General features: G+C 52.2%; 2 protein-coding genes across 4 annotated transcripts in view; one reads left to right on the top strand and one right to left on the bottom strand.

The window, feature by feature from the left end:
- The window catches only part of SEPTIN11 (septin 11), a 48,570-nt gene extending 45,079 nt beyond the window's left edge, over positions 1–3,491 (top strand). For all 3 annotated transcript variants that reach the window (XM_050974200.1, XM_050974195.1, XM_050974196.1), the window contains exon 10: positions 216–3,491. In XM_050974200.1, coding sequence (XP_050830157.1) covers positions 216–300 — 85 coding nt within the window. In that variant the 3' untranslated portion in view covers positions 301–3,491. The remainder of the gene's footprint in view (positions 1–215) is intronic.
- Positions 2,691–25,945, bottom strand: CCNI (cyclin I). The gene is made up of 7 exons (XM_018923551.3): positions 25,612–25,945; positions 13,801–13,957; positions 8,506–8,640; positions 6,083–6,157; positions 5,780–5,920; positions 4,797–5,027; positions 2,691–4,291 (listed from the first exon to the last, which is right to left on the bottom strand). The coding sequence occupies exons 2-7, from the start codon at positions 13,912–13,914 to the stop codon at positions 3,830–3,832; spliced, it is 1,158 nt and encodes a 385-aa protein (XP_018779096.1). The 5' UTR covers positions 13,915–13,957; positions 25,612–25,945; the 3' UTR covers positions 2,691–3,829.

Here is a 25,945-nt window from a genome sequence, read left to right as displayed (position 1 = left end):
GCAGCCTCCCCAGCTGCTGGATGGCTCCTGCAGGCTCCTGTGGGCCCCCTCTTCCAGGGAGGGAATCCTCTCCTTATGTTGTCCTCTGTCCTTACACCTCTTTGTTGTTGTTCCTTCTGAACTTCAGATGGAATTATTTAAAAGCCTAGCAGAAAGAGAAGCAGCTGGGCACACCCTGAGTGCCAGTACTCACACGGACTGCCTTTATTTTGCAGCTCTGTAGAGTTGTGCTGTGCTGCTGCCTTGAGTCCTGCTTGCAGCTCTGGAGCTCGCGTCTGCGGGAGGACAGAGCGGAGTTAGAGAAGGGCACTCATGGGAGTTGGGCTGGAGCAGCAGCGAGCCAGGTGAGGCGGCTCCCTTTGGAGAGGGCAAGGCAGAGGTGAGGCACGATCCAGCCCTGCTGCGAGCAGGAGCTGCCAGCAGAGGTCCCCTGCAGCCCAAATTTATTTGTCACTGTTGGAAGCTCTATGGCGGTCTCCAAATCCTCGCAAACCGGACTCGGCTCGAAGGGAATGGGCTCAAAACATGGAGTAGCTTTCTTGCAGAGCAGGTACTAAACTTGCGGGGGGTTTTTTTGCCCCAGGTTGTTGAGGTGGCCGGTGTCAGTAGAAGGTTTTGGGGTTGGTTTGGGGTTTTTTAAGGGTAAATTGAGGGAGAAGAGGTCCATGAGGAAAACAGTCAGACTCCGTAGTGGTGGATAAAGGGCGGAGGGAAGGGAGCAGAGGGCACAGACGCTACCAGCGCTGTCTGTGGAACGAGGGGCGGAGCTGCCGGAGGCTGCTGGGGGCTTTCCCACACTCCAGGGCTGGGAGAAGGGCTGGGACGTGACCTTCTGCTGCTTCCTGCATGGCTGCAGCTCTTGGGGAAGAGATGCCAGCGTGGGGAGGGGGCGGCTCAGGGAGGTTATTTGTCTCCCAGGTGTCCCCCAGCAGAACTGGGGAAGCCACTTCGTCCACTCCCAGTTGAAAAGTTGTGCTTTGGGGTTAACCCTTGTGTGGCTGCTGCGGAGAATTCATGCTCTCGTGTCTGGAGGGCAAATCCTTCAGGGGCTCAGGGAGCAGCAGAGTGTGTGAGGGTGAGCTGGGATTGCAGCTGAAGGCTTGGGAATGAGCAGCAGTGCTCTGCTGGGGTGCGTCTGCTGTGCCGGGGGAGCTGCCTGGGCTTGGGGCACTGAGCAGACACTTGGGGTTGGGAATGCGGTGGTTTTATCCCAGTGCTCCTGTGGGAGATGCTGGGCTCCTGGCCTGCACTGCTCTGGGCTTCCCTGGAGCACAGACCCTGTGTTGGCATCTGGGGCCAGTCTGTGACGTGAAGCACTGGGGTGCTGTGAGGTTTGTGGGAAGGTCACATGCATGTGAGGAGTGAAGGGCATCAGGGAATGTTTTCCTGTGGGAAACAAGGAGCCCTGGCAGTGCTCCAGTCTGGCCCTGTGCTCCAGCAGTGCAGCAGCATAGAAGGCAGCCTGCTGCTGAAGGTGGTGGGGCTGGAGCGGGCAGCTGCTGCACTTGTTCCAGGGAAGAGCAAAACCAATGGGATGCTGCTCTGCCACAGCCAGAGAGGTGCCAAGCATCCAGGGCCTATGCCAGGACAGCAGGACACGGCAGAGATGGCTCACCTGGGCCAGGGACAGGGTTTGTGCACAGCACCGAGGAAATAAAACATGCCTGTCTCTCTCTGCAGCCTGTGTTTGGGACTGGGAGTGGGAAAGGTGCCTCGGCAGCCAGGGAGGCCGAGTCCTGCCTCTGCCGGGGTTGGCTGCCCTGGGTTTGCCAAGTCAGCCCTGTGGCTTGGCCAGCTCCAGGCGGCACAAGGAGGCCAGGAAGGGTTTGGGGCAGTTTGGGAGAGCCGCAGTGATGCTGCTAATTGGGTGTGTTTTGGAAGGCAGAGCTCTCCCCTCCAGGCTATGCAAGCTGGGGCAGTGCATGACCTGCTGCTGTCCTGTGGCTTTGGGAGTGGGAAATGGTGACAAGGACAGTTACCTTCCCAGAGTGACCCACAGCCATGACTGCCTGTGTCCTGTACTGCGACCAGGGAATGCAGGAATATGCCCTGAGACCTGGGGGAAAGAGCATGGGGACAGGGAGAAGCCAGTGTAATTTAACTGAGAAAATGAGTAACATGCCATGGGCTGGAAGCAGGGAGCCCCAGAACTGTGGGAGTATCATGCAGTGGGGCAGGGTGCTGTGCTTGTGACACCTTGAGCCTGCTCAGCAGCCTGGCTTTGGAAAACTGAGCCGCGGCATGAGGTCAGGGACTGAAAATACTGTAATGACGGCAGGAAGGGCTGGAAGGGAAGGAAGGCACACCCTGCTGAGAAATGTGGGCTTGAGGGGGAATTTTTGAGGCATGGCAGGAAGAAGGTGGAAGCCAAGAGAGGTATCATGGTGGAGTGCTGCAGTAAGATGGCACCTCAGAAGGCAGGGAGCAGGAGGGGCTCCAGGACAGGAAATGTGGAGCAGTGTCCCTGCCAGGCACTCAGCCTAGGAGGGCAACAGCCTGGAGTGAGCACCAGAGCCAGGGCCAAAGCTGGAACTGCTGGAGAGGCAAGGAGCTCATGGTGGGTGACCCTCCTGGCTGTCCAGCACCTCTCATGTCACCTTTCCAGGTGTCTGGCACAGGGCAGCTCCCTGGCAGCCTCCAGGTAAAGCCAAGCCAGGTCTTGGGGGAAAAGCACAACACCGGCGTGGGAATCCAGGACAACTTTCTTTATTGCTACCAGAAGGCTTTCATCAGTACAATGGCTCTGGTTACAATACCTTCCTCAGGGCTGTGGAGAGAGCTTACAGTCGGGACGGGGTGTTCTGAGAACGGGGTGTCACACGGAGGAGACGCGTTACAGGTCAGACTCTTGGTTAGAACATGAACACAAAACTCCAGGGTTGGGGTGCTTTGTTTTGGTTCTGTGCCTGATGTTGACACACGTTCCAAACCTCAGGTGTCCGCAGCTGCCCCGGCACCTCACCCAGCAGTGCTGGGGAACGTGCAGGGAGAACCGGGCTCTGCACAATTCAAGGGTTACATCTGATGGAGAGAACCAAGCCTTGGTGAGAATCCACACTCAGTGCTACACAGCAAGAAAAAAACAGTTTCGTTCTAGTGATGCAAAACCCAGTAACTGCTTTCTGTGTTGGGACAGACAAACTGGTGTAACAAGGGAGAAGTCTCTGTGCGAGGCACAGAGCACCTTCACACTCCTGTGGGAATTACTGAAGTGTGGAGCAGCTTGCAAGCATCGCTTTAGGTTTTTTTTTCCTGCCTAATATTTTGTTTAAATCCAGTTTTTCAATATTATCACATTTAAACACCCAACTATTAATGAAAGAGGTTTTCTGTTTAGAAGGGCAAAATAAAGCTGTGGTGGAGGTGGGGCAGGACAGAATGTCATGCACGAGACTGGCTGAGAACTAAAAGAGGAGCAGGTAGAAAGGGAGCAAGGAGCAGGTGGGAATGGGATCAGAGAGGCATTAGTTGGCTGGGAAACCCGGAAGGGCTCCACAGGGCTGATGTGAGCTCTCGGACATGGAGAATGGGTTACAACACACAGGAGCAGAAAAACAGTGGAACCAACAACACTAGAAAGGAACAGGTTTTTGCTACTTTTTTTGTTTGGTTTTTGGGTCTTTTTTTAGATTTTTATACTTTTTTGTGTTTTTAAGTGCTTAAATAGTGGAACTATAATTAGCCGCACAAGAAATAAAATTCAAAAAAGGGTCGGGATTTTTTTTTTCCTGGTTTTCTTTTGGCTCCCTTCAGTTCAGCCTGACAAGGTACGGCCCCTTCTCGCCCCGCTGAGGCCACGGGCTGCCAGGTCCCGTGGTGGCCCTGGCAGCTACATGACAGACACCGGCTGCAGAGGCGGGCAGGGGGACACGCTGCCCTCCTGCCGCGAGACGTCGGCGCCGCAAACGGAGCCCATGCTCTCCAGGGCCACCGCCTCCGGAGCCAGCTCTTCGTTGTAGAGGCGCTTGATGCCATCGTAGAAGTCGTCCACTTCCATCTCTTCCACCTTGCGCTTGGCGGAGCCTGCCTTGCAGCCGCCGGCGGGGGCGGGCAGGCGCGGGCAGAGCGCGGCTGTAGCTGTGACGGGCGCTTCTGGCCGGCCGTTGTCCTGGGAGAAACCCGGCCCTGGGACAGAGGAGGGCTGGCGGTGGAACGCTCCTCTGTTACAGGTCACCAGGGTCTGCTGGAGGGGACTGTAGACATATACAGAGTTGGGCAGCAGAGAAGGCTGCAGAGTGGAAAGGTGATGTGCCACCAGCTCCCGGCAGTGGATCAGCTGCGAGCTGTCCATCTGGAGTGGGAAGACAACAAAGGTACGGCTGCTGTGGGATCACTGGCAGGGTGAGAGAGGGCGTGGGCTCCCAGCACCCCGGCCACCTGTGCACCTCACTTGCCAACTACCACGGTGACTTCCCCAGATACACCCCCTGCTCCTTCCTGCACCTTGTGGGACTCGTGGGGAGAGGCAGGCACAACTTTGAGATACTGAAGGATTTCACTGCCTGTTGTTAGCAGCTGGAGTGTGCTCCCAGAGTACCTGCAAGGTGCCCTGTATGCTGTGAATGAATGGAAGAGCCACTAACAGGTGGAATTTGCTCCCTGGTGTATTTTCTCCCTGGTGCAGCGAGGGCCTGTGTACGTGACTGTTACGCAGTGCAGGTGGTCGACCTGGCAGTACTGTCCCTACAGCCGTCCCCACAGGAGCAGAGCACCGTCAGCCATCGCAGCCAGGAACCACAAAGCCCCAGCTGGCCTGGAGCACTGAGCAGGGTGTTGCCCCGGACCGCCCTCCTCACCTGTGCCTTCTGGAGCAGCTCGATGATGAGAGCCAGCCAGTCGGGGAGCAGCTTCTCCAGCTCCAGGCTGACGATGGCCAGCGCCAGCATGGAGCCCTTGAACTGCAGCAGCTGGAAGCAGGCCATGCAGTGCAGCAGCTGCTTGGTCAGCGCCGCCACGTGCTGCGAGGGGCTCGGCGTGGGCAGCAGGGCCAGGAGCTGCGGCCTGCTGGACACTGCCACGGCGTGGAACTGCGGGACACAAGCACAGGGGGCAGCTGGCGGCGCTGGCCGGGGAACAGTCTGCACACACGAGGGCCTGCAGCCTGACCCTGGAGGCAGCTTCTGCCCCGTGGGGAAAACCCGACCTGCCGAACCCACCAACGCTTGGTGCAGCCCTTCTGGTGGGACCTGCTTGGCACCAAGCTCTAGGGCTCTGCAAAAGGCCTTCCCATCCACCCTTCTCTCTCCAGTGCACACGTGGCATTATGGGCTCCTAGACAAACTCCTCAGGGAAGGAGCGAGGATAACATCCCACAGAGAACCTCAGGACACCTCCCTTGATCTCCTCTCATGTGTGGATCTGGCTCTTGGCCGTGCAGATCTGCACAGGCATGGATCCACACTCACAGCCCACCCTTGGGGCTTTCTCCATGGCTGTACTCCTTGTTTCCCTGCTGCCTGGTGTTTAGCTTTGTGGAAAACCATTGGCAGTGAAGAGTTAGGGGCACAATTTCCAGGAGCTGTGAATCTGGCTGAACACACCCCAGACCAGACCAAAGGGTCAGATGGCAGGCTCACATTTTGGATATTGCACTTCAAGAGTAACAAATCTCCTCTGGAATTCTGTGGCAAGGCATTTTCTTTCAAAAACTACAGGTACAGAGGAATTCCAAATACACTCCAAGGTCTTTGTTCCCCTACAGGTAGAATTTTTGTCTTGCCGCTTCTTGACACATCATTTGCACTGACACCAGGAAGAAAATCAACAGCCCTTTACTTACAATATGAAGGAAATCCAGTGGCGTTGCCATGTGAAGATCCCAGTTCAGTTTATCCAGGATGATCTTCTCCATTCTGCGAATTTCAGCTGGAGAACAACCACAAAAGCTATCCCGAGCCAGAACCTTCAGTACTGGAATCCTCTGCAAAAGCCAAGGCAAAAAGGGAAAGGAGAGAACCACTCATTAGGGACATCACACCAAATGCTTTGTTCCTGTCCTGGCAAGTGGCAGCCACCAGGAGCAAGCAAAGGCAGGGCTGGGAGGGCACAGTCCAACAATGCCACGGTAGAAGAACAGAGTTACCTCATCTTCCTCAATGGTCTTTGCAGCGAGGAAGAAGCAGCTGATTGCAATACAGTTCAGGTACTTGGGACGGGCCTGTGGGACAGGAGAGCAGAGACGGCTCTGCGTCAGTGTGATGCAGCAATCCTTCTGCATCACACTGATCCTTCTGCTGGGGCATCCTGAGCCCCAGGTCTCCTCCTGGATGTGCAGGCTGACCTCTGGCTATGCCCTGGCAGTGCCAAGCTGTGCCAAGCACAAATCCCTGCTCCGTGACGTCAGGCAGGGCAGGGATCTGCCAGCCCTGTGATCCGAGCGGGCGTCACTGGACTGGGAAGAGCTCAGGTTTAGGCACTGCAGCACAGCAGACAAAGAGAAAATCCTGAGGGGAGCTCGTCCCCTCACAGGAAAGCCACGTTACCTGCTGCAGCACAGCTCTGCTCCGAGTGCTGCTGTGGGTAAGACATGGAATGGGAAGGGACATGGGAATTGGAAAACACTGTCTTTGCCTGGGGAAGTGACACTCAGAAAAACTTCTTAAAAAACCCTTGGGAAATTACCACTTGTAATTTCACACTACAGTTCCCAAAACCGTGGCCCAGGGATTAGTGAGGGAGAGCTGGTCTCTTCCCCAAGGAGATGTTTTTTAGGCAAGGTAAGTGGAATTAGGAGGGGAAAGGGGGATTTTTTGTGAGCTTTGTGCATGTGACCACCTTGACAAGGAGTTTCACTCCCACTGGCAGTGTAACAACCACTGGCCATGGCCACATGCTCAGGAGTGGCTGAGGCTGGAGAGGCAGAGGCTGTTCCTAAACTCTGGCACAACTGCAGAGCTGCGAGCAGCTTCTGCCTGTGGTCAGAGATGCTGAAGGCAAAGGGAAATGAAAATCCTGCACTCACAACCTGCAGGTGTGCAAGGGAATGAATTCCCTTAGGGCAGGACTGGGACTGGGCCTGCCAAGAGTGCTGTGCAGTGAGATACACCAGCACTGCTGGCTCTGGCTAACAGCCAGTCCCACAGCAATCACCAAGTCTGTTCCTGGGTTAGAGACTGGTGGTGTTCACAACAAAATCCCAGAGAAACCCCTGGTGAAAAATCAGTTCAGCTGCATCAGAGGAATGAGCTTTGTGGGAGAGGAAAACTGGGGAGGGAGCACCAAGCCCCAGAGCTCAGCCAGGCCAAGCCCCTTTCCCCCTTCCTGCTGACTGCCCAAAGCACACAGTGGGCTCTGGACTCGCAGTCCCACGCTTTCTGTACAGACTCCTTGGCTGCTCCAGCTTGCAGGAAGAAAACCTGCACTTCAGGCCATTGGCTCCTGAGGGATCTAAATCCTTGCCACCTCAGCATTCCAGTAAATCAGCTACTTTGGATTCTTAAAAATAATAATTTCCATGGCTTGCACGAAAACACAATCAATATTTATTAATATTTAAGGGGTGAGTTAATGAATGATGTCACTTGTATTCTACCAAAGTCTCTCACACGGAAAGCAAGGGCACAGGCTCGGAATGCACCTTCAGCTGCCATCTCCTAGGGGATAGTGTTTACCAGCAGGGTGGTGGTGTGGGGTGAGACACCTGCAGATGTGCACGACACCATGGATTGCTGAACACGGAATGTAACTGAGCAAGCATGGTAAGAGAGAAACTTCCAAAGCCTGACTTGACAGGCTTTGGAAGCACTTCCAGGGCTTCCAGGCTGGAGCCCACTGTGTTTGGCCACTTGGAAGCTGCAAAGCACAGCTCAACTAAGGGGGCCAGAGGAGCAGCAGGGCCCACTTGCAGGGAGCCCAAATGTTTTTTCCCCCTTTTTAAGCAGTTTCTACGGAGAAACAGCCTGAGACCCAAAGGGGCTCATCCATTCCAGTTGGGTTCAGCACAGCAGGAGGGCACAGCTGTCTCATGTACAGCCTGCACCTGTGTTTGCTTCCCTTTTTCCTTCCTACCTCTCTGATATCAGTCCAAGATGGAGTCCATCAGGCTCTAAAGCAACTTGGTAGGGAACTACTCCCCAAAAGCCACTGTCTGTATTTCAACCTTCCTTACCCTTTTTTTCCCTCCAATTCCCTGCACCACCCCCCTTGCCAGGCTCAAACCTCTCCTCAGTTTCCTGCTAGCAGGTGCCCCAGCATTTCAGGGGGGTACAAAAGGGAGGAATGCAGCCATGGAGGTGAGCAGCGCCTGTCCCTGGTGCTGCTGTCCGAGGGCTGCCCTGTGGCTCATGGCACTGCCTTTGCCTTCCCAAGGCAGCCTGGGCTGGGGCAGGGACTGCTCTCTGGGTGCCCAAACCCCCCCAGCTGTGGCTCCAGAGCAGAGCAGGTGCTGCCCACCCACGTGTGAGCAGGGCAGGGCAGGGCCGGGGGAAGGAAGCGCTTCCGTCTGGCCGCACCGCTCAGACCGCGCACACCGACTGCGTTCCCGTCCCTGGAGCTGCAAATATTTACCTTTACTGCTGCTAAAAACCTGTCCAAGAGGCTGATGGCCAGGGCGAGCGTTTCTGGGTAAAGGTGGAACTGGTACTTGAGCTTGGCCAGCCACTGGATGACCTCATCCCTCTGCCTTGGAGAAATGGCTACATCCTGGGGGAGAGAAAGGATCAAAGGTTTTACCTCTGCAGGAGTGACTCAGCACGGAAACAAAGCCTCCTTTGCAAAGGGGGAGCCTGGAGCCAGCCCCAGTCACCACTCTGTCCCTGCAGGTACTTATCCCATCCCAAAAACCTGCCCTGGAAAAGACAACTTCCTTACAGCAATCTCGAACCTCACTCCAGTGAGGTTTTCTGAGGAAAAGAGGATGGGTGACTTGTAGTTTGTCAAGCACTGGCAGCCTCAGCTCCAGAGTAGTTCCCAAAAATTTATTATTTATTTAGTTATGATTTTTTAACCTGCTCAGAACCATGTGGGTGCTCAGCAATTCCCAGCTGGAACAAAGCCCCCCCTACCAACAGCAGAGGGGCGGGACTCTGTTGGGGTTTTGTGGGGAAAGGTTTATTTTTTCCTCCAATCATGGGGATTTTTTTAGCTCAGTACCTGTTAGAATAAAGGAAATTGCACACAGCTGACACAAGGCTCTCCGTGGCTCAGGGAACTGGGAAGGGGAGGCAGCAGCTACAGCCTCACCTGCAGTTGTTTTGGTGTTTGGTTTAGGTGTTTGGCCTGTGTCTCCCCATCGATCTGTTTGGAGAGCAGCTAAATTTCAACCACACACAGAGCTCAGTCACTAACACCCAATCCTTCCCTGTGACCCAGTTCAGAAATATCTCCAGCTTTCCCAGAGCCTTTCACATCACCCAAGGAACTGTCTGGGCTCGCTCCAGTGGGGATTACTGGGGATGATCAGCCCAGATGTGCCCAGAAGCATGAAAAGCTGGGCTGTAACTGCCCCAGTAACACCATGAGGGCAAACCAGCAGGAATTGAGCAAAAACCACCCCAATACTGACACCAAATACATAGTTAAGGCTACTGGAATGCCTACGTGTACCTTCCACAGACAGAGTGCCTGTGGTCTGCCCTGAGCCCCAGCAGTGCCCCATGTCACCAGCACTGTCTGCTGCTGCTCCACTCGGGCCCCTGCTCTCAGCTGCTGCTCAGCTACAGCCTGGAACACTGCTTCTTCCTAAAATCACTGATGCAGTTCCAGGGTGAAATGTGAGCCCCCCTGGGAGCAGGAGGGCCCAGGAGCACAATGAACACACCACACACCAGGAGAGGGTATTGAAAGCTCAGCTCCTGCCTGCAGGGACTTCAACACCACCACCCCCCAGTCCTTCCATCCCTGGCAAATCCCATTGCTGCTCGATCCCACCAAAACAGGCAGCAGCTTCCACAGCTCCCAGTGGTGTCTGTCCTGGCTGGGCACTGTTTCCCTGTGCCTACCAAGGTAAAGGGTGAGGTCTTCTCCTGAAAGCAGCATGGCTGGGAAGAGTTAAGACTCTCTCTCTCTGTCTGTGCTGCCTCTCCTCCCCAGCCCTCTGAGACCTGGCCTTGGATCCTGGTGCCCTTTGTGGGCAGGCCAAAGGCACCGTTTGACTCAGGGAGCAGCAGCTGCACACGCCGTGCCTGCGGGCCCGGCCTTGCCGTGTGAAGGGAAGAGCGTCTGACCCAAACTCACAGCGTAGCTGGGCTGTGAAATCAAACCAAGCCCAGCCCCACAGTGCCTGGGGGAGCAAGGAGCAACTGCAAAGCACCCTCAGCTTGGTGCATGTCCAGCACAAGGCTGGCTCCAAAATTCAACTGCCTCCTTAGGAACTATCTGGGGAAGCAAAGAAAGGGAGGGGAGTCTCCAGCTCTTCCTGGAACCCTGCAAAAAGGGTGTGTGCTCCAGACCCAATCTGCAGAGAGAGGAGCAGGAGGATGGGAGCAGAATCCCCTGACACAGACAGGTGAGTTTAAGCACCAGGAGAGGTTGTTACAGCCTGGTTTGGGAGGCAGGCAGGAGTGAGAACTGGTCCCCCTGCATGCTGCTCCAGGCAGGGCGAGGAGCTTCCCCCACAAACACCAGGCTCTATCCCTCTCTCTCAGAGGTGTCCCTGTGACACACTCAGAACACAAATTACAAAATGCAGCACAGGAAAATTAATTAAGCAGCGAGGTCACTGATCCTTAGTTAATTGAAACTAAAAGCAAAACTGAGACACTCTGGGGGCTGAAAGTGACAAAGTCCCTTTGGGTGGAAAGCGAAGGTTCCTCCTTGGGGCAGAGGTACTTTCCATGTGTCATCCCTGCTCCAGGCAGGAGAACCAGGAGCCAAGACGTGGGTGCTCCTGGAGGGCAAGCACAAAGCAAATCATCTCTAGGAATGCTGATCTCTCCCATACCTTGAGACTTATGGAATATGTAGGCTAAAATAAATATTCTCTGTGAACTCGAACATGACTCTGTTTTACTACTGCCCAATTGAGAGAAAACACCTCAGCTGATAATCTTCTCCCTAGTGTCTCCTGTCCTGGACAGGTGTTCTGCTCCTTCCCCATGGCTGTTGCTGCCTGGTCCCTTCGGGCTCCTGGGCAGTGAGCAGGTGACCTTTATTAGGACTGGAAATAAACTCAGCTCTCTGGATTCCTCAGGAGGTACAGAGGACAAGCGGGGAGACAGAGTGAGCCGCAACGGGAAAGCAAGGAGGCGTGACACAAGGGACACTCTCTTTCTATAAAAAAGAAATTCAAAAGTCTTCACTGAGGCCCCTCTCAGCCACAAAGTTACTCTGTAACAGGCAAAAAAATCAACCTTTGACCAGTCTTTAGGGCTCCATTTCTCAAGCCTTAATCCCAAGAACACTCCTGAATGTCACCTGCATCTCATATAACCATGGGGGAGGGGGAAGGGGGGGAAGGGGAAAAAAGGGGAAGGGAAGGCAAGGGGAACCAGAAGGGGAAAAAAGCCAAATCCATTCAGAAGCAGGAGGAGGTTCCAGACTCAGTCCACTGGGTTTCTATGCTGAAAAGCCTTTGTGAGATCTGACTTTGGTATGTTGCACATATGCAGAACAATGGCCAGCATTTAAAGGAAGGAGTAGGAATTTTTAGACAAGAAATACAAACAAAATAGAGGAATCAGTTACATTAAATCACCAGGAACCAAGTCCCCAGCAGATTCTGCACCCATCCTAAAATGGAAAATCTTCCTGCTTCTTCAACTGTGGGTTTCTTTCTTCCTGTCCAAGACCTCAGTGTCACATATTTAGAAACGAAGTTTGTTCCGGCTTTAAACACCAGAACCAAAAACGTCTCCTGAAGAGTCAAACCAGAAAGTTTAGTCCCCAGAAATACCTCCCTAGTGTCCCCAGTCAGATCACTGGGTGTCTGCAGATGCACTCAACGTTTTGTCACTGGCAAAGCAGGTGAGCCCAGTAAACCTCTGTGCAGCTGATGCACCCTTAGAGCAGGCAATGGAAAGTTCCACACGCTCTGAGGTGCCAGATCTGATCCACAGAAGGATGCAGATTTCCCGATTGCCACGGGAAATTAACAACGCTGTCGTGCAAGGGAGGTTTCAGGCTGCTGCAGCTGCTTTCAGAAGCAGGCAGTGCATGTTAGGGAATCTGACCTTCTCCCCGATATTGCAGAAAACAGGATAATTCACACTGCATGTCCGTGCCTGCTCCATGGCCAAAGTGAAAGCTGGGGGAACACGGGACAGTTGGACAAGCTGGCTGTGCTGAACCGTAGGAACAGAGGGAAATGTGTGGTTACAGACAGGAGGGTTCTCAGTTTCCCCTGAGCAGGCAGCTGTGTTTATGCTCTCCTCTCCCTCTGACCTTCCTACACCTCACACACCTGCAGCTTCCACTCCCAGTTAGTGATCCCTTACTGCTAGAAAACATTCAGTGGCACAGCACTGATAACGTCAGTGTCTGAGCTGGCATGCAGAAAAACAGAAAGGAAAAGGTTACACCAACACAAGAATTTTGGGGGTGGAAATTCCAGGAGCAAGGACAAGCACAGAGGAGGGATTGCTGGGAAGTCTGCCTGAGGCAGGTGGTGGTTTCTGAGCCACCAGAACCAACTTCACCAAGGCAGAAAGGCAAGTGCCTCATCCCTGTGAAATCTTCACCCATCAATCTGGTTTGGTTACACTTGAGTCCCTACCCTATCTTGTTATCCTGTAATCTTATCTCCCTACAGTATAATCACCCCAGGAGTACAGCCAGCAGGGAATGGCAGGCTGGTTTACCATAAACCAGAGTCATAAGCTGTTCATGCCTCAAGACAGCCACAGCTCCAACACACTCCACACCTCTGACAACCAGATCACTTGTTTGGAGACCGAAACAGGGATTAACAAAACTAATACTGAGGCCCTTAAAATGTATGTTCTCCTGCCCAACAGCAGCAGCTCCTTGTTTGCCAGACAGAGAAAACAAACACGACAGGGATTAGCTCTGATGGCAGCTGACTTACCTGTGTAAACGTCTCATGTGGTGCAACAGCAGCGAGCCTGGATCCGGGCCCTCAGTGTGATTATTTCAGCCCAACCCGCCACAAAGGGCCAGAAATTCGGTTACCCCGCTTCCCACATTTTGTTTCAGCCAGAACCTCGTGGAGTGCACAGGTGTTTGTGAGTGCTCAGGTGAGGCAGAGCCTCCTCCCAAAGGAGCACAAACCCAGTGTGGACTGGGTGAGGCCATCAGCGGCTTGCTCCAACCTCCCTGCAGCCCAAGAGGGAGCCTGGACTATGGATCCCCCGTGGGCTCTTCCAGCCTGAATTTTCCTCCAGTCCTGTGAGAACGTTCCTCAACCCAACAGGCCAGTGCTTGGCTCTGCCTCCCTTGACATGAGCTTGCACCCTGCTCTGTAAATAGCCCTGCTGGATCACTGGGGCTCTTGCTGGAGCAGGCATCAGATCAATGCTGCCATTAGTGAATCACCCCAAGAAAGTGAAGCTGCTTTTAGGAACTGTTGCAGAGTTGGTGCCCAGCAGAAACAGGCGCTAATAATCCACACGGTTTGTAAAATGAATTTAATCAGGACTGTGTGTGTGTGTGTGTGTGTGTGTGTGTGTGCGCGCGCGCTGCCACAAGCCCAGCAGAGACGTAACTCCATGTGCTGTGCAGTGTGCTCTGCACCCCTGGGCCAAGCGTGTCCATCAAATAAAGAGGGAATCACTTCCTTGAGAGGCTGATTCCCCAGGTGTCAGGAAATGTAACTGCTCATGAACTCTTCCAGTTGCTCCCACACCACCCCCGCCCGGACAGTCTCCTGCCTCTGCTGGGATGGATCACGTGAAGGACAGACATTACCTGATTGGGCTGAATTTTCGGCACATGTGCTTTCCACATTTGAGCTTCCCTAGAGATTGCCATCTCCAGAAGGAGAGACAACCTCTGGCTCTCCAGGGGTCCTGAAAACTTCATGGTGACCCTTGGATCCACCTGCCACCCAGCTGGATACAGCTACCTGCAAAACCAAAGACAGCATGGTCAAACACTGGGCTGTGCCTGTCCAGACAAAAGGCAGCGCGGAGGGGAATAAAGCTGCAGGAAATGGAACTGCTCCCCCAGCCCTGGCACAGCCTCACTCACAGGAACAGCCTGTCAAAAAAACTTGTCCATTACACCTGGAAAAGAACAGACAAGGCTTTTGTACTTTATTTCTTTAAAGACAACAGATTGCACCACCTGCTCTCAAATGGAGAAGATGATCTGACGGAAAAGGTTATTCAGTAGCTCTGAGACTGCCTACCAGCACTATGGCTGCAGATTTTTGACAGCGTTAACTCACTTAGGCAAAAGAGGGAAATGGTAAATGAAGGGTAAATCCACGGGAAAGTTATTGAAACTTCCAATTCTTTGCATGAGGCCTTGTGCAATCCCCCCAAGGTGGATACTGGCCAAACACTAACCAGGCATTTTCATGCGAATACAACAGTCCAGGCTGCATTTACAGGAAATAAGCAAGGTGCTGACTCTGAGAAAATAAACAGAATTCACAGGGAAAACAATCCATTATTATAAATAAATACCAACAAAATTAATGTTATTATAAATACCAACAAAAGCAGCTTGAGTAAATGAAGATTCAAGGTGCTTTCCCAGAGCTAAAGGAAACCTTAAAGATCAAGACTGACAGAGAACAAATGCTATTCTTTATTCACACAAACTGCACCAGGTATAAACCACACTCCTGTCCCACTTAAGAGCCCAGAAGGTTTTAAGTGGCAAATAAATGTCAGGGCCCTCTGTCCTTGAACAGGAACCCCTTCCATATTAGATTTTTATATAACAAATCCTGCTCCATGCACAAGGGACAGCCTGTACTGGCTTGGAAATGTCCAGGTGTCACTGAATAGGCACAACACCCTGAAACCAGGAGACCTGAAAAGGACTCCTAAAGCTCTGTGGCGTGTCTCTTCTCACCAGCCCCCAAACGGCCTCTGTGGGCTGAAAAATCCCTATCAAAAGTTCCTCTCTTGCCCAGAGGGAGACTCTGCCTGGGGAAGTGAAACACCTGAACCTCCAACCACAGCCTATTTACATGCATTTACTCGATTCTGCATTTGTTTTTTAAACCTGGGGCTGGTCCTGAGGATGCTCACTGTAAATGGGGCTGAAGGGGAAACAGGGACACAGAGTCACAGCCTCCCCTCCAGCTCCTTCCCTTGGGGGCTTCATTAGCGTCTCATGAGCCTCCCATCAGAGCCACGGCTTTCCCTGTGGCCAGTTCCCAAAGGCTGGATCCCTCACCATCTCATGGCAAAGCTGTGCCAGGCACGGCCCTGAGGTGGGCTGTGGCAAGGTTGGGAGCAGACCCACGGCAGAGGCCGAGGCTGGGAGCTGTGCTGAGAGCCGGGGGACCGGGAGCAGCTCACTCTACACTCACCAGGAAAAAAGCAGGAGCTTTATTTAGCCCAGCCATGTCTCCTCACATGAAATATTGATGGTCCTTCCCTGGTTTTGCAGGAAGGAGAGAGTAATTAGCCAACCCCCAAATCACTGGAGACAACACAGGTTAAAATTTCAGGCCGTTTTCTTCTGTTGTGACTGATAAATATTCCCACCATGTTTACAACACAAATGGGTTTCACAGGCCTCTGGAACCAGACAGGAGCTTTTAGTTACTCTGATCCCCTCGGAGGTTGTTGTCCCTGTGCTGCCTGGGCTGGTCACTGGCCCCAGCAGAGAGCTCGGGTGTCCCTGGAGCCAGGACACACCCAGGAGGGCCTTGCAAGGGGCACCTTTCCTGAGCTCTGCTGCCAACTGCTCTCCAGTTGCCAAGGGCAAAGAGAGGGGAAAATAACCTTTCCTTTGTGACCTAGGGACCTCATTCCATTGAGGGCTGAGGCACAATAACCTTTATAAGGGAAAAAAGAAGAGGAATGACGCGCTTGAAAGTTTCCCTTGGAGCAAGAGGGTGCAGTTTTCCAGCAGAGAGCACAGCCGGGAGCCTGGCCAAGCACCCCGGGGCTGAATCCAGTTTGCATCTCCATTTACATAGCTCTCCATCAGATAAACGAACCGCCAGCAGGACTGTGTGCAGCCTTCCCAAAACACGGGGCAGCTCAGGCAGAGCAGGCTCTGAGAGCATGAGGACAGCAGGGCTGGCACAGCTTCCCAAAATCCAGCACAGGGAGGTCCATGGACTCTTTTCTCTGCCCAGCTCAGGACCTGAGCAGAAAAGCGGCAGCAGCACTGCAGAACCCTTCGGTGGGGCAGCACCTCTCAGACAAGGCAGGGCCAGCAGGAGGCCTGAGCCTGCCCCCACACCAAACACTTCCTCCAGCCAGAAACTTCCCGTGTTTTCCTACAAACCAGCCCGAGTCACCCATGGCTGGAGGAGCTGCCCAAGCCGGGACAGACACCATGAACTAACTCAGCCCAGCCTTCTGCTTCTTTCCCTGATTTAGAATTAACCTTTAGCTCCAGGGTGCTGGCTTTTTGGGTTTGGGGCTTTTTCCCTTGTGGTTACTTCGGGAGTTTTTCAACCACTGTTCAAACAGTTCCTAAAGTTCCTGATCCTCACTGGAAGATGCACTTCACCTGGCTGCACTGAAACCTGTTTAAGAACAGTTGGGGAGTTAATAAAGGAGAAATGAGCCCAGTCAAGGCACTGGCTTTGACTCCTCCTGTGAGGAGCTGCAAGTCAAATCATGCTCCAAAATTAGAGAGTCAAAACCTTGGTGTGAAGTTTTCACTTGTGAGAGACATCAAAAATCACCTCCTTATCCACAGTCCATAAAATAAAGATCTCTCATCTCCTAAAGATTTCTCTTTGGTCCAAGTTTATAGCTACCTTGACTCAAAGAAATGCTTTTCAGTTTCCCGGGAGAGATTTTAGGCTGCCAAGTGCTGCAGGCTACACTTTCCAAAAGCAGGAACAGGGGCAGACAACTCCTTGACCAAATAACACTTCATGGTTTGGGGGGTGCATTTGTGTGGGAAGCGAAAGAGAGGAGGTTTTTTTATTTTTAGGCTTTGTAATCACTTGCAGTGACTATAAAAAGTGCCTCCTGCACACAAAAGATGCTGCTCCAGGAACACACTATCCACTAGAAGAACAAACTCCTAACAGAGCTCCTGATTTTCCTGCTCCCCGTTGCAATCCAACCGTCCTCATACAATTGAATTACAGACAGGATGACTGAAATAATTCAGGGCACTAACAAAAACCTCTTTGGTTCTGATGGTGGCCTGTTGTCTCTTTGCTGGGGGGGGAGGGGGGTTGTTTGTTTGTTTGTTTGTTTGCTTTTTGGCACAGCTCACTTTGTAAACAGTTAACTAGATTTCTAGGGCTAGAGACAGCCCAAACCGCACTATCTTTGTTTTGCACATCAATTCAGGTGGGTGCTCTGAACAAGGGGAGTAATTCCAGTAGAGCTGAAGCACCACACCAATTTCTGCAGACCTCGTATTTTCAGGGACCAGCAGCCAAATCTGCTTCAGCTTTAGCAAGCAGTAATAAAACCTCACAGATGACCTGCACACAGATTTTTCTGGGCAGTGGGGGGAAGGCGAAGCAGAAGGAAGAGAGGAGGAGACTGAATTCCTCGGAGCTCCAGCCAGCCATCTGTGATTTCAAAGGATCCAAAAGCCTACTGCTAGCAGAAATGTCTAACTGCAAGTTGTGATTAGAAATTTCAAAGCTGTGGCCGGGGGCTGGGATGGATGTTAATTTTAGTACCTGGGGCTTTCTCTCAGCTTAACTCTTTCCTCATGCCCCGGCAGTGAGGCAGTCTGGAACTCTGTGCTGGCCAGAGGGGAGTGCCAAAGCACAGCCTGAGGTGACGGCAATAAATGAGCAGATGACCAGTGGGGGTTCAAATCAACTGGTTTGGGACGTACAAAATACATGGCCACTGGAAACAGCTCGAGAGTGTTGTGAGACAATAAAACCTTCTCAGGCTGAATGGCTGGGAGAAGTAGGTTTGGGAATATAATTTCCAACATTAGCACCTAAGTGAGCAAGTGTGCTTGAAGGAACAAACTGCCTTCTGCTCAAACAGCAAGAGCAGTAAAAATTCTCCCCATGAGCAGCGTTAGTGACTAAGAGCCTGCAGGTGATCTCACACCTTTAACCAGCAGCCCCTGTGAGTTGTGCCTAAGCTCAAATTGGGAAAGAGGCAATTTTCTGGAGGCTGCCAGAGGAAGAGGGCTCTTGCCACTTGTCTGTGTGACTCAGCCCGAGCTGCCTCCCACAACCTGGTACAAAGGCAAGGCTGTGAGGTATTTTGGCAGCATCGTTCAGGCGGGCTCATGGACATCACACGCTCACCACTGCTTTTCCTCCAACCAGATTTTTCCTGGGAGTGCAAATAAAGCTGACCTCGTTTTAGTGCCAGTTTTCCAAACAGATGAATTTTTCCAAACATTTTAAAGGAACCGCCAGCTAAAACCACGGGTGGAACAGGTAATGCAGAGCAGTGTTTTGATGGGAGGGAGGGGAGGGGTTTTACATCTTGTTTTGAAACAGAAAACCCAGGGTCCATTTAGCAGCTAGGAAGGAGGAGCCCTCTGGAAAAGGGCAGCTCCATAAACAGGACAACTTCTAAGAGATCTCTGCTCCCCTTCACTCCCCCAGCCTTGTGACTGACATCAGGGGTTTGCTGTTTACAGGAAACTTAAAATGGTATTTTCCAAAGTAGGAACTTTTAAAAAACAAGGCAGAAGATTAACTCCTGACTGAACTTTCAGACAATGTCACCATTTTTCCCTCCTGGTGAGATGGGTGTGCTTCCAGACCCATGCCCACCCCACTCCCTGTGCTAGTGGCTCTGGTAGGCAGGGCCAGGGCCGGAGGAGGTGGAGGTTTGCATTTCCTTTTTGTCTAGAAACTGCAAAGATGAGTCCATTCAAGCAGCCTTCGCCCAGAAAAGTGTTTGGTCAGAAACAGCTTAAATATTCCACGCCACAGCTTTCACATGGTGCAAACAGGCTGCTTTAATCACAGCTCTTCTCCCTGCTGTGGCAGCAACAGACCAAGCAAACTGTGGATAAAAGGGAAATTCAGGATTCAGCCCGAGGAGAACAGCTCCAGCTGCAGAACTTATGTGTTGATACAAAAAAGGAGATGAAACTCAATGTATTTTTGTGAGTTCAGCTCCAAGATTTTGGTTTATCTGAACCTAAAAATGAATGGGAGATGTAAATTGCTCACAAGGTTTATACAAATCAGCCATGGAACACATTTCAGTAGGAATGGGCCCTGCTATTGTTTGGCAGCAGTTTGTCCCAAGGCTCAGAACAGGTCAGGAATGTGACCCTTCATTGTGTGAACTGGGGTGTCACGTCAAGGACAGTCAGCCCTTGCCTGGGACAACCACAAGCGTCAAATGGCAAAAAGATGGTGCCATCTTCTTGTTCAGAACTGAAGCACCAGACAGAATAAAGCAAAGAGAAATGAGTGTTTGCAGAAACGACCCCCATTAATTTCATGCTTTTTCCAATGTAAATGACAGATAAATCCGAGACAGCAATGGCTGAGCCTTGTACAAATTCCCTGTGCACCACGGGCAAAGGAATAAGCAGCTCCTGAGGGAACTGACCAAGGTTTGCATGGCAGCTTCTGGGTTCTGCGCAGGGACGCTCTGGATCTTTTAGGGACAAAGCTCAGGACTACTGGGGAACACCTGTGAACCTCTGAGGAACTTGAGGGTGCTGCTGTTGCTGAGCCACCAAACCAGGGGACTGAGAGAACCCCAGCAGCTTCCAAGAAGCATCACCAGCTGTCCCTAATTAGGGAGAGCCAAGCACCCACTCAGCAGCACCTGGGCTAAGTCTATATAAGAGGCACCTGAGGCACCAGCAGCCCCTTCTGCCAGGACTCTTGGAAGAGCCACAGTGCCGAGTGAAGGAGTTTCAGGAGGAAGTGAGCAGGCTGCACAATATCAAAGTTTCATGGGAGAAGGACAGGATTTTCCCTAGGACTGGCAGCTTGCAGAGCCTCAGCCCCACCTGCACAAGAGAAGCAGGCAGTGCCCACCCCCACCATCAAGGTAAGTGAAGCGTCTGGGGACAAGGGGAAAGGTGGAAGCAGGTCATTGCTGGGATGGAAAGGAAACCTTCTGCCCCACCTCAATGTTTGTAACTACAAAATAGGTTCAAAGCATGTAGGGTGAGACGATAGGAAGGTATCAGAAAAAAACCCAAAAACAAATGCTGCCTAAGGGGGGTCCCTTTCAGCATTTTCGTGTAAGCATGGCCACATCTAAGATGTTCCATTCTGGAGAAATCCCCCACACCCTTTCTGGTACGGAAAGCACACTGGGGTGCATCCCTGAGGTGTGTGTCTGCTTATGAACACTGTGGTATCATGGAGAGCTGTGTGCAGGTGAAACACTTCAGGCTTGGACCACAGGTGGGATGGCTCCCATGACCTGGGAGTGCTGCAGAGGAGGGATAGAGGCTCTACTGCAAAGAGGAGATGCTGGTGCTTTGATCCCTGTGGGGACTCCGGATGACTGTGATGTGTGCAGGCAGAACAGTGTGGCAGAGCACAGGGAACCCAGGAGCACCCTGGATACAGGGGTTCCACTGGATCCCCACCCCCCTGCAAGGAGGGGCTTGTTGGGACTTGTGAGGGTCAGAGGCTGCCTTGGCTGCAGTGACTATGGGAGAGGGGAGGCAGCTGGGGATGAGGTCAGACAAAAGCCAAAGCCCAGCTGGAATTATGTTTGGCAAGCTACGGGAGAGACTAAAGGGTCTTGAGTATTTGGGTAGCAAAAGGAAGGCCAAGGAAAGTCAGGGCAGACTCCTGGCTGGAAGGAGGGTTTGGACAAGCAGACAGGGAGGTAGATTGCAAAGTGGCTGAATGGTTGTGTCCAGAGGGTGGCAACCAGTGGCCTTGCTTTACTGTGAGGGTGACAGACCTTTGGCTGGGTTGCTCAGAGAGGCTCTGGAGTTTCCATCCCCATCCTTGGAGGCCTTGAAAGAGTGCTTGGACATGGTGCAGAATAGCTGGCTTTAGGAGGCCCTGCTCAAGCAGGGACCTAGGACAAGCTGACCTTGAGAGGTACTTTGCAGCCTCAAGCACTTGCGGACCCCAAGGGCTAAAGGCTCAAAGCAGCCCAGAGCAGCTTGTCTGTTCTTCAGGCAGCAGGAAGGCTTTAAAATTAAAAAAAAAGGGGCAAACCAAACCTGGCATTATGTAATGTCTCACTGGTAGTCTCCTCAAAGCAACACATGCAGGGCATGATTCACTTCTCCCACCACCCATGTAACTTGGTATAAATCAACAGTGACTTGGAGGAAGTCACTCCAAGGAAAACCAGGCTCACAAACTAGGAGGGAGAGCAGTAATTTCATAAAATAGGGCCAGAGGCTTTCAAGCCCATAAAAACTAACTCTCTAGAGGCAAGGGCCAACAGGCATTTGGAATTTAAAGCATCACGCAGCACCTTTTAAGTAATATAATCCTCTGAAACCAAATAAATACAATGACTCTGTGGGCAAAAACACAGAGCCAGGATTCAGCAGTACCCCTTTCTGTCTGTGGGCAGCAGTCAGTCATTAACATCAATGAACAGTGATAAAACCAAACAAGTTTATACCCAGTTCAACAGCCACGTCAAAAAAATGTCTGACTACAATGGCTTGATTCCTCTGGACAACAACAAAAGGGAATTTTGTCTGAAAGCCTAAGTGCTCACCAAGGCCAATATTTTGCTTTGTAGATTCTGACTGGCTTCAGGATAAATTAGTGATTACAGCTAATATCAGGATACAGTGTGAGGCAGTAAAAAGAGATAATTATGAGGAAATGAGGAATTATCTGCTGTTGAAACAATAGATCAATTATGAGGTACAGCACAGTAGCTGCAGAGCAGCATTCTTGTGCTCTGAGGGTACTGCCTCCTCTTTCTCATCAACCAAGGAGAACCCACAGTTATAAAGCTTAATTATCCTCCAGGAGCTCGAGCTTGCTGACTAATTAGCCTCTTGTTGAGACAATGCAGGAGAGGATATAATTCCAATTGTCCGCTAAAATGGCATGGCACAGGCACAGTCCTGGCTCTTCCTTGCCTCTTCATCTCTCCTGTCCTACGAGAGCCATGACATACTCACAGTCCCAGACAAGCTAGAACCACTCCTGAGCCTAAAATAAACTAATCCCAGACATGGGAGCTGTGAGAGGGGAGGTACAGATGAAGGGGAAGGAAGCAGAGTGTCTGAGGCAGTGTGTACAGCAGCTGGAGCGGTCCTCCTGCTGCTCCCACAGTGGAGCTGAGTGAATCCTGCTTTGCTCCTGTCACTGCGTGCATGGACACACTCGTAGGGCTCCCACAAATGGGGACTAGGCTGAGCTTGATGGGTCAGCTGCATGGCTGCAGTCAGGAGCATGTCAACACCAGGATTTACAGCCAGAATTATTTAAAAGCCTAAAGGTTGAAGTTTTTAGGAGCCAAGTTGGTGTTTAACAGACTGCAGCAGTCAAGTCACCCCAGCCAAGAAACAGGGTCTCGCTGAGTGCCGTGAAAAACCACCAAAAAGGTCCAGAAGCCTCTAGCAGATGGGTTCATTCAGCAGCTCCCATCAGCCTGGTAAAGACGTTTGGTGTCTGGGCTGCTGAGCAATATAGAGTATCTGCTGCAACATGTTATTTATGAGTGAGCTTTTAGAGGAGTTTATGGCACAGCAAGTGCAAATACTCACTGTGGTTAATGAATGAGTGTTGATAATATCCGCAGTCAGCAAACACACAGGAAGGGAGAATGTCAGACCACATCTGCTTTGTACAGACACTGGGGACACCTGAGATTTCCTTCCATCTCAATGACTTCACTGTGCTTTTTTGGCTTTTGCAAATAGCTGTTATTGCACTGCATTCTGAAAGAAACTGTACTCACTGTAGCAGAATCCCCCTTAACATCCACCTCCCTGATGGCCAGCCGGCTTTCCTGCTGCTTCCCTGGAGCGTGCTGCTGAAAAGGCTTTGGTCAGGAGCTCCTCGGGCCCACAGAGCCATGGGAGCAGAGGAAAAAAGGCAAATACAGGCAGGTTCCTGGGCAAGTCAGCTCTGGGTACACATTCTACGTACTGCAGGGGAGGAATTCTGATCCCGCAGCCGCGTTACACTCCATTTGGAGATGTAGGTCTTCCTCACTCACAGTCTGGTCCGCGCTCAGGCAGTCGAGTCCTAAGGGTTATCATTTGGAACTCAGAATTTCATGTCTAGTTTTCCTGAGGCCACTGGTCCTGCCTGACCTTTTTAAAATCCCTCAGTGTGGCATAAACTGCAGATGTTTTTATCTACCCTTCTCATCAACCAGTGCAAATGGATCATTTCCACTGGCGTGATGCTGAACTTTATTTCCTAAATATAAAAAGTGCCTCATAAAAACACAGTGATTAGACCTGTGCATACAAATGTTCCCCAAAAGCCAGTTCAGCACCAAGTCAAGACTAACTAGTGCTTTAACCACTGCATGGCTGCAGGTCTGCATGGGAAAGGGTCTTCCAGCAGGCCCTGGGGGAAGGCACCATCCACCACAGGGACACTGCTGGAGGTCTCCTTTCAGTCCCTGTGTGAGGGATGCTGAGGCAGGTGAACACAGAAAGGCTGAGAATGGAAAATGAAAGGGGCTGTAATTACAGGGGAGATGCTCAAAGCTTTACAAAGCTGTAAACACTTGGACAAAAAGCTTCTCCCAGGGCAGTGACACGAGCAAAGACAGCAGCACAGAAGAGTGTCACACTTGGACTGACCTCAGATTAAACTGATAAATGTAGGTACATATTACTGGAACCACCTGAAAATAGGAAAACAACTCATTCTCTCACACATAACAACTGCATCAAAGGGTTACTATAAGATGGAAGACAGGTCTGGAGCTAGGGAAGCACAGCTCCCAAGAGCCGGGCAGAGAAGTGCAGTGCAGCTCCTGCTCACAGCACAGGCTGCAGCCCAGTGACACCCCAAACATGGAACAGCAGCAAAGCCTGGCCCCGGCCGGCATCCAGCAAGGAGGGCCTTGTGTGGATGGGATCTCGACAGAGCAGGGCTCTCACCAGAGCCACTGTCAGCGTTTTTAACTAGGGTCCCAGAGCAAATCAAGGGCAGGGCTTGGGAATACACAACAGACATAGCTAAGGCAGCAGCTAGGATCAGTCCTGCCACATCAAACTGTGCCTAAGTTCTACACAGGGTGAAGGATAATTAAAACTCTGTGTGTGTGTGTATCTATATACACACACCCCCCCCATGTGAAAGTTCAGTTCCTGCTGGGGAGAAGCCAAAAAATCAGCTTCCCACACCCCATGCTGAGGTCTGTGTAGGCACTGATGAGAACAAGCCCTCCTCCTGCCCCACAAGCCAGCCAAACTACTTGAAAACCAAATCTGAATCGTTTGCAGGGATCCAAAATCCAACCCTGGAGACAAGGAAAAGATGCCACGATTTGGTTTTTGAGAGACAGCCTCACCCTGCCTGACCTGGGCTCCAGGTGCATCTGCAGAGGGGCAGAGGTGGGGGGCACAGCTGCCACCCCTGCAGCAGAAGGGGACATGCTCCCCTTTCTCAAGTATGTCATGCACCACTTGCATCTTGCTCAGTTACAGCATTTTATTTAAAATAATCTCACCCTTTTGTCTTTAAAAGGGGCTGTGCCATGTACATGCAGCACACCACAGAAAGAAATATCTAGGAGCAGACAAAGGCTGATGCTGAAATAATTTTTAAATTCAGGCTTGAATCAGCCTGCCAACTAAGACCTTTACTTTTAAGAGTGGTAAAATGAGGGATTGTTCCTTTTTCCCTCCTTCACAGGGTCAAAAGGGGAGGATAGGAGAGCAGGTTTTTTCTGTCTTCAGTGGACAAATTTTCAGGAGAATGTTTTCTGACATTCTGCTTTCTACCATAGGCAAAAAAACCCACGGCAATTTCACTCCCTCCAGTTCACCCCTCTGGAGATGGATTTAGAGAGCACAATGCTGCTCTTCCTTCAAGGAAACTCCTTCCATCACAGCCGGGAGAGAGTGCAGCCCATCTCTGCAAATGAACTACATGGAGACAAGAGAACAAAACCCAGAACCAGGAGGCCTACAGGGAAGCTGGAGGGAGACTGTTCTTCAGGTACTGTAGTGATAGGACAAGGAGTAATGGGTACAACTGAAAGAGGGGAAATTTAGGTTCGGTATTCTGAAGAAACTCTTTACTATGAGGGTGGTGAGACACTAGAACAGGTTGCCCAAGGGAGCCTGTGAATGTCCCAACCCTGGAAGTGTTCCAAGCCAGGTTGGATAGGGCTTGGAGTAACCTGGTCACCTGGGGGTGTCCTGCCCAAGCCATAGGGGCTGCGACTACGTCATCTTTAAGGTGCATTCCGACACCTTCACCCTCTCTGTTCGTAAATGCCGCTCTGTTCGTCAATGCCGTGCGTCGCGCTGTGACCAGAGTCACACCTGGGGCAGAGATGCGCTGCTGAGCCCCTGCACGGAGCAGAGGGGACGGGACAGGGACCCGACGGGCACCGCACCCGCACGGGCATGCAAAGCACCGCTGGCAGGATGCTTTGAGCGCGTTTACTTTGCGCCTGTATAATCGCAGCGCAGTTTATAACTACGGCGTCGCCCAGCACGACCCGCACACCCCCGAGCCCCCCGTCCCCTCCCGGCTCTCACCTCCCCTGCGCGGCGGCGGGGTGCCCGGCGGGGCCTGGCCATCAGCACCCCATGGCGGGGCGGCGGCGCCGGGGCTCCTCGGCGGCGCTTCAGCACCGTGCGGGGCCCATGCCCGGGGCGGCGGCGGCCGGCGGGCTCCTCATGTCGCCATGACGGGAGCGGGAAGGGTGAGGGGGAAACTGCGGGGACAGGGTGGGGTGGGGGAGTTAGGCGGGCCGCCGCCGCGCGGGAGGGAGGGAGGGGGGGTTAAATTAAAATAAAATAAAATAAAAACGAAAAGGGAGGGGAGGGGAGCGAGAGGCAGCCCGCAGCCAGCCGCTTCCCGGGGGGTTCG

This window comes from Serinus canaria, chromosome 4, assembly GCF_022539315.1.
Source record: "Serinus canaria isolate serCan28SL12 chromosome 4, serCan2020, whole genome shotgun sequence".
NCBI classification, from domain to species: domain Eukaryota; kingdom Metazoa; phylum Chordata; class Aves; order Passeriformes; family Fringillidae; genus Serinus; species Serinus canaria.
The sequence above is the reverse complement of the archived record's forward strand: the minus strand, read 5'-3'. Positions and strand labels throughout refer to the sequence as shown.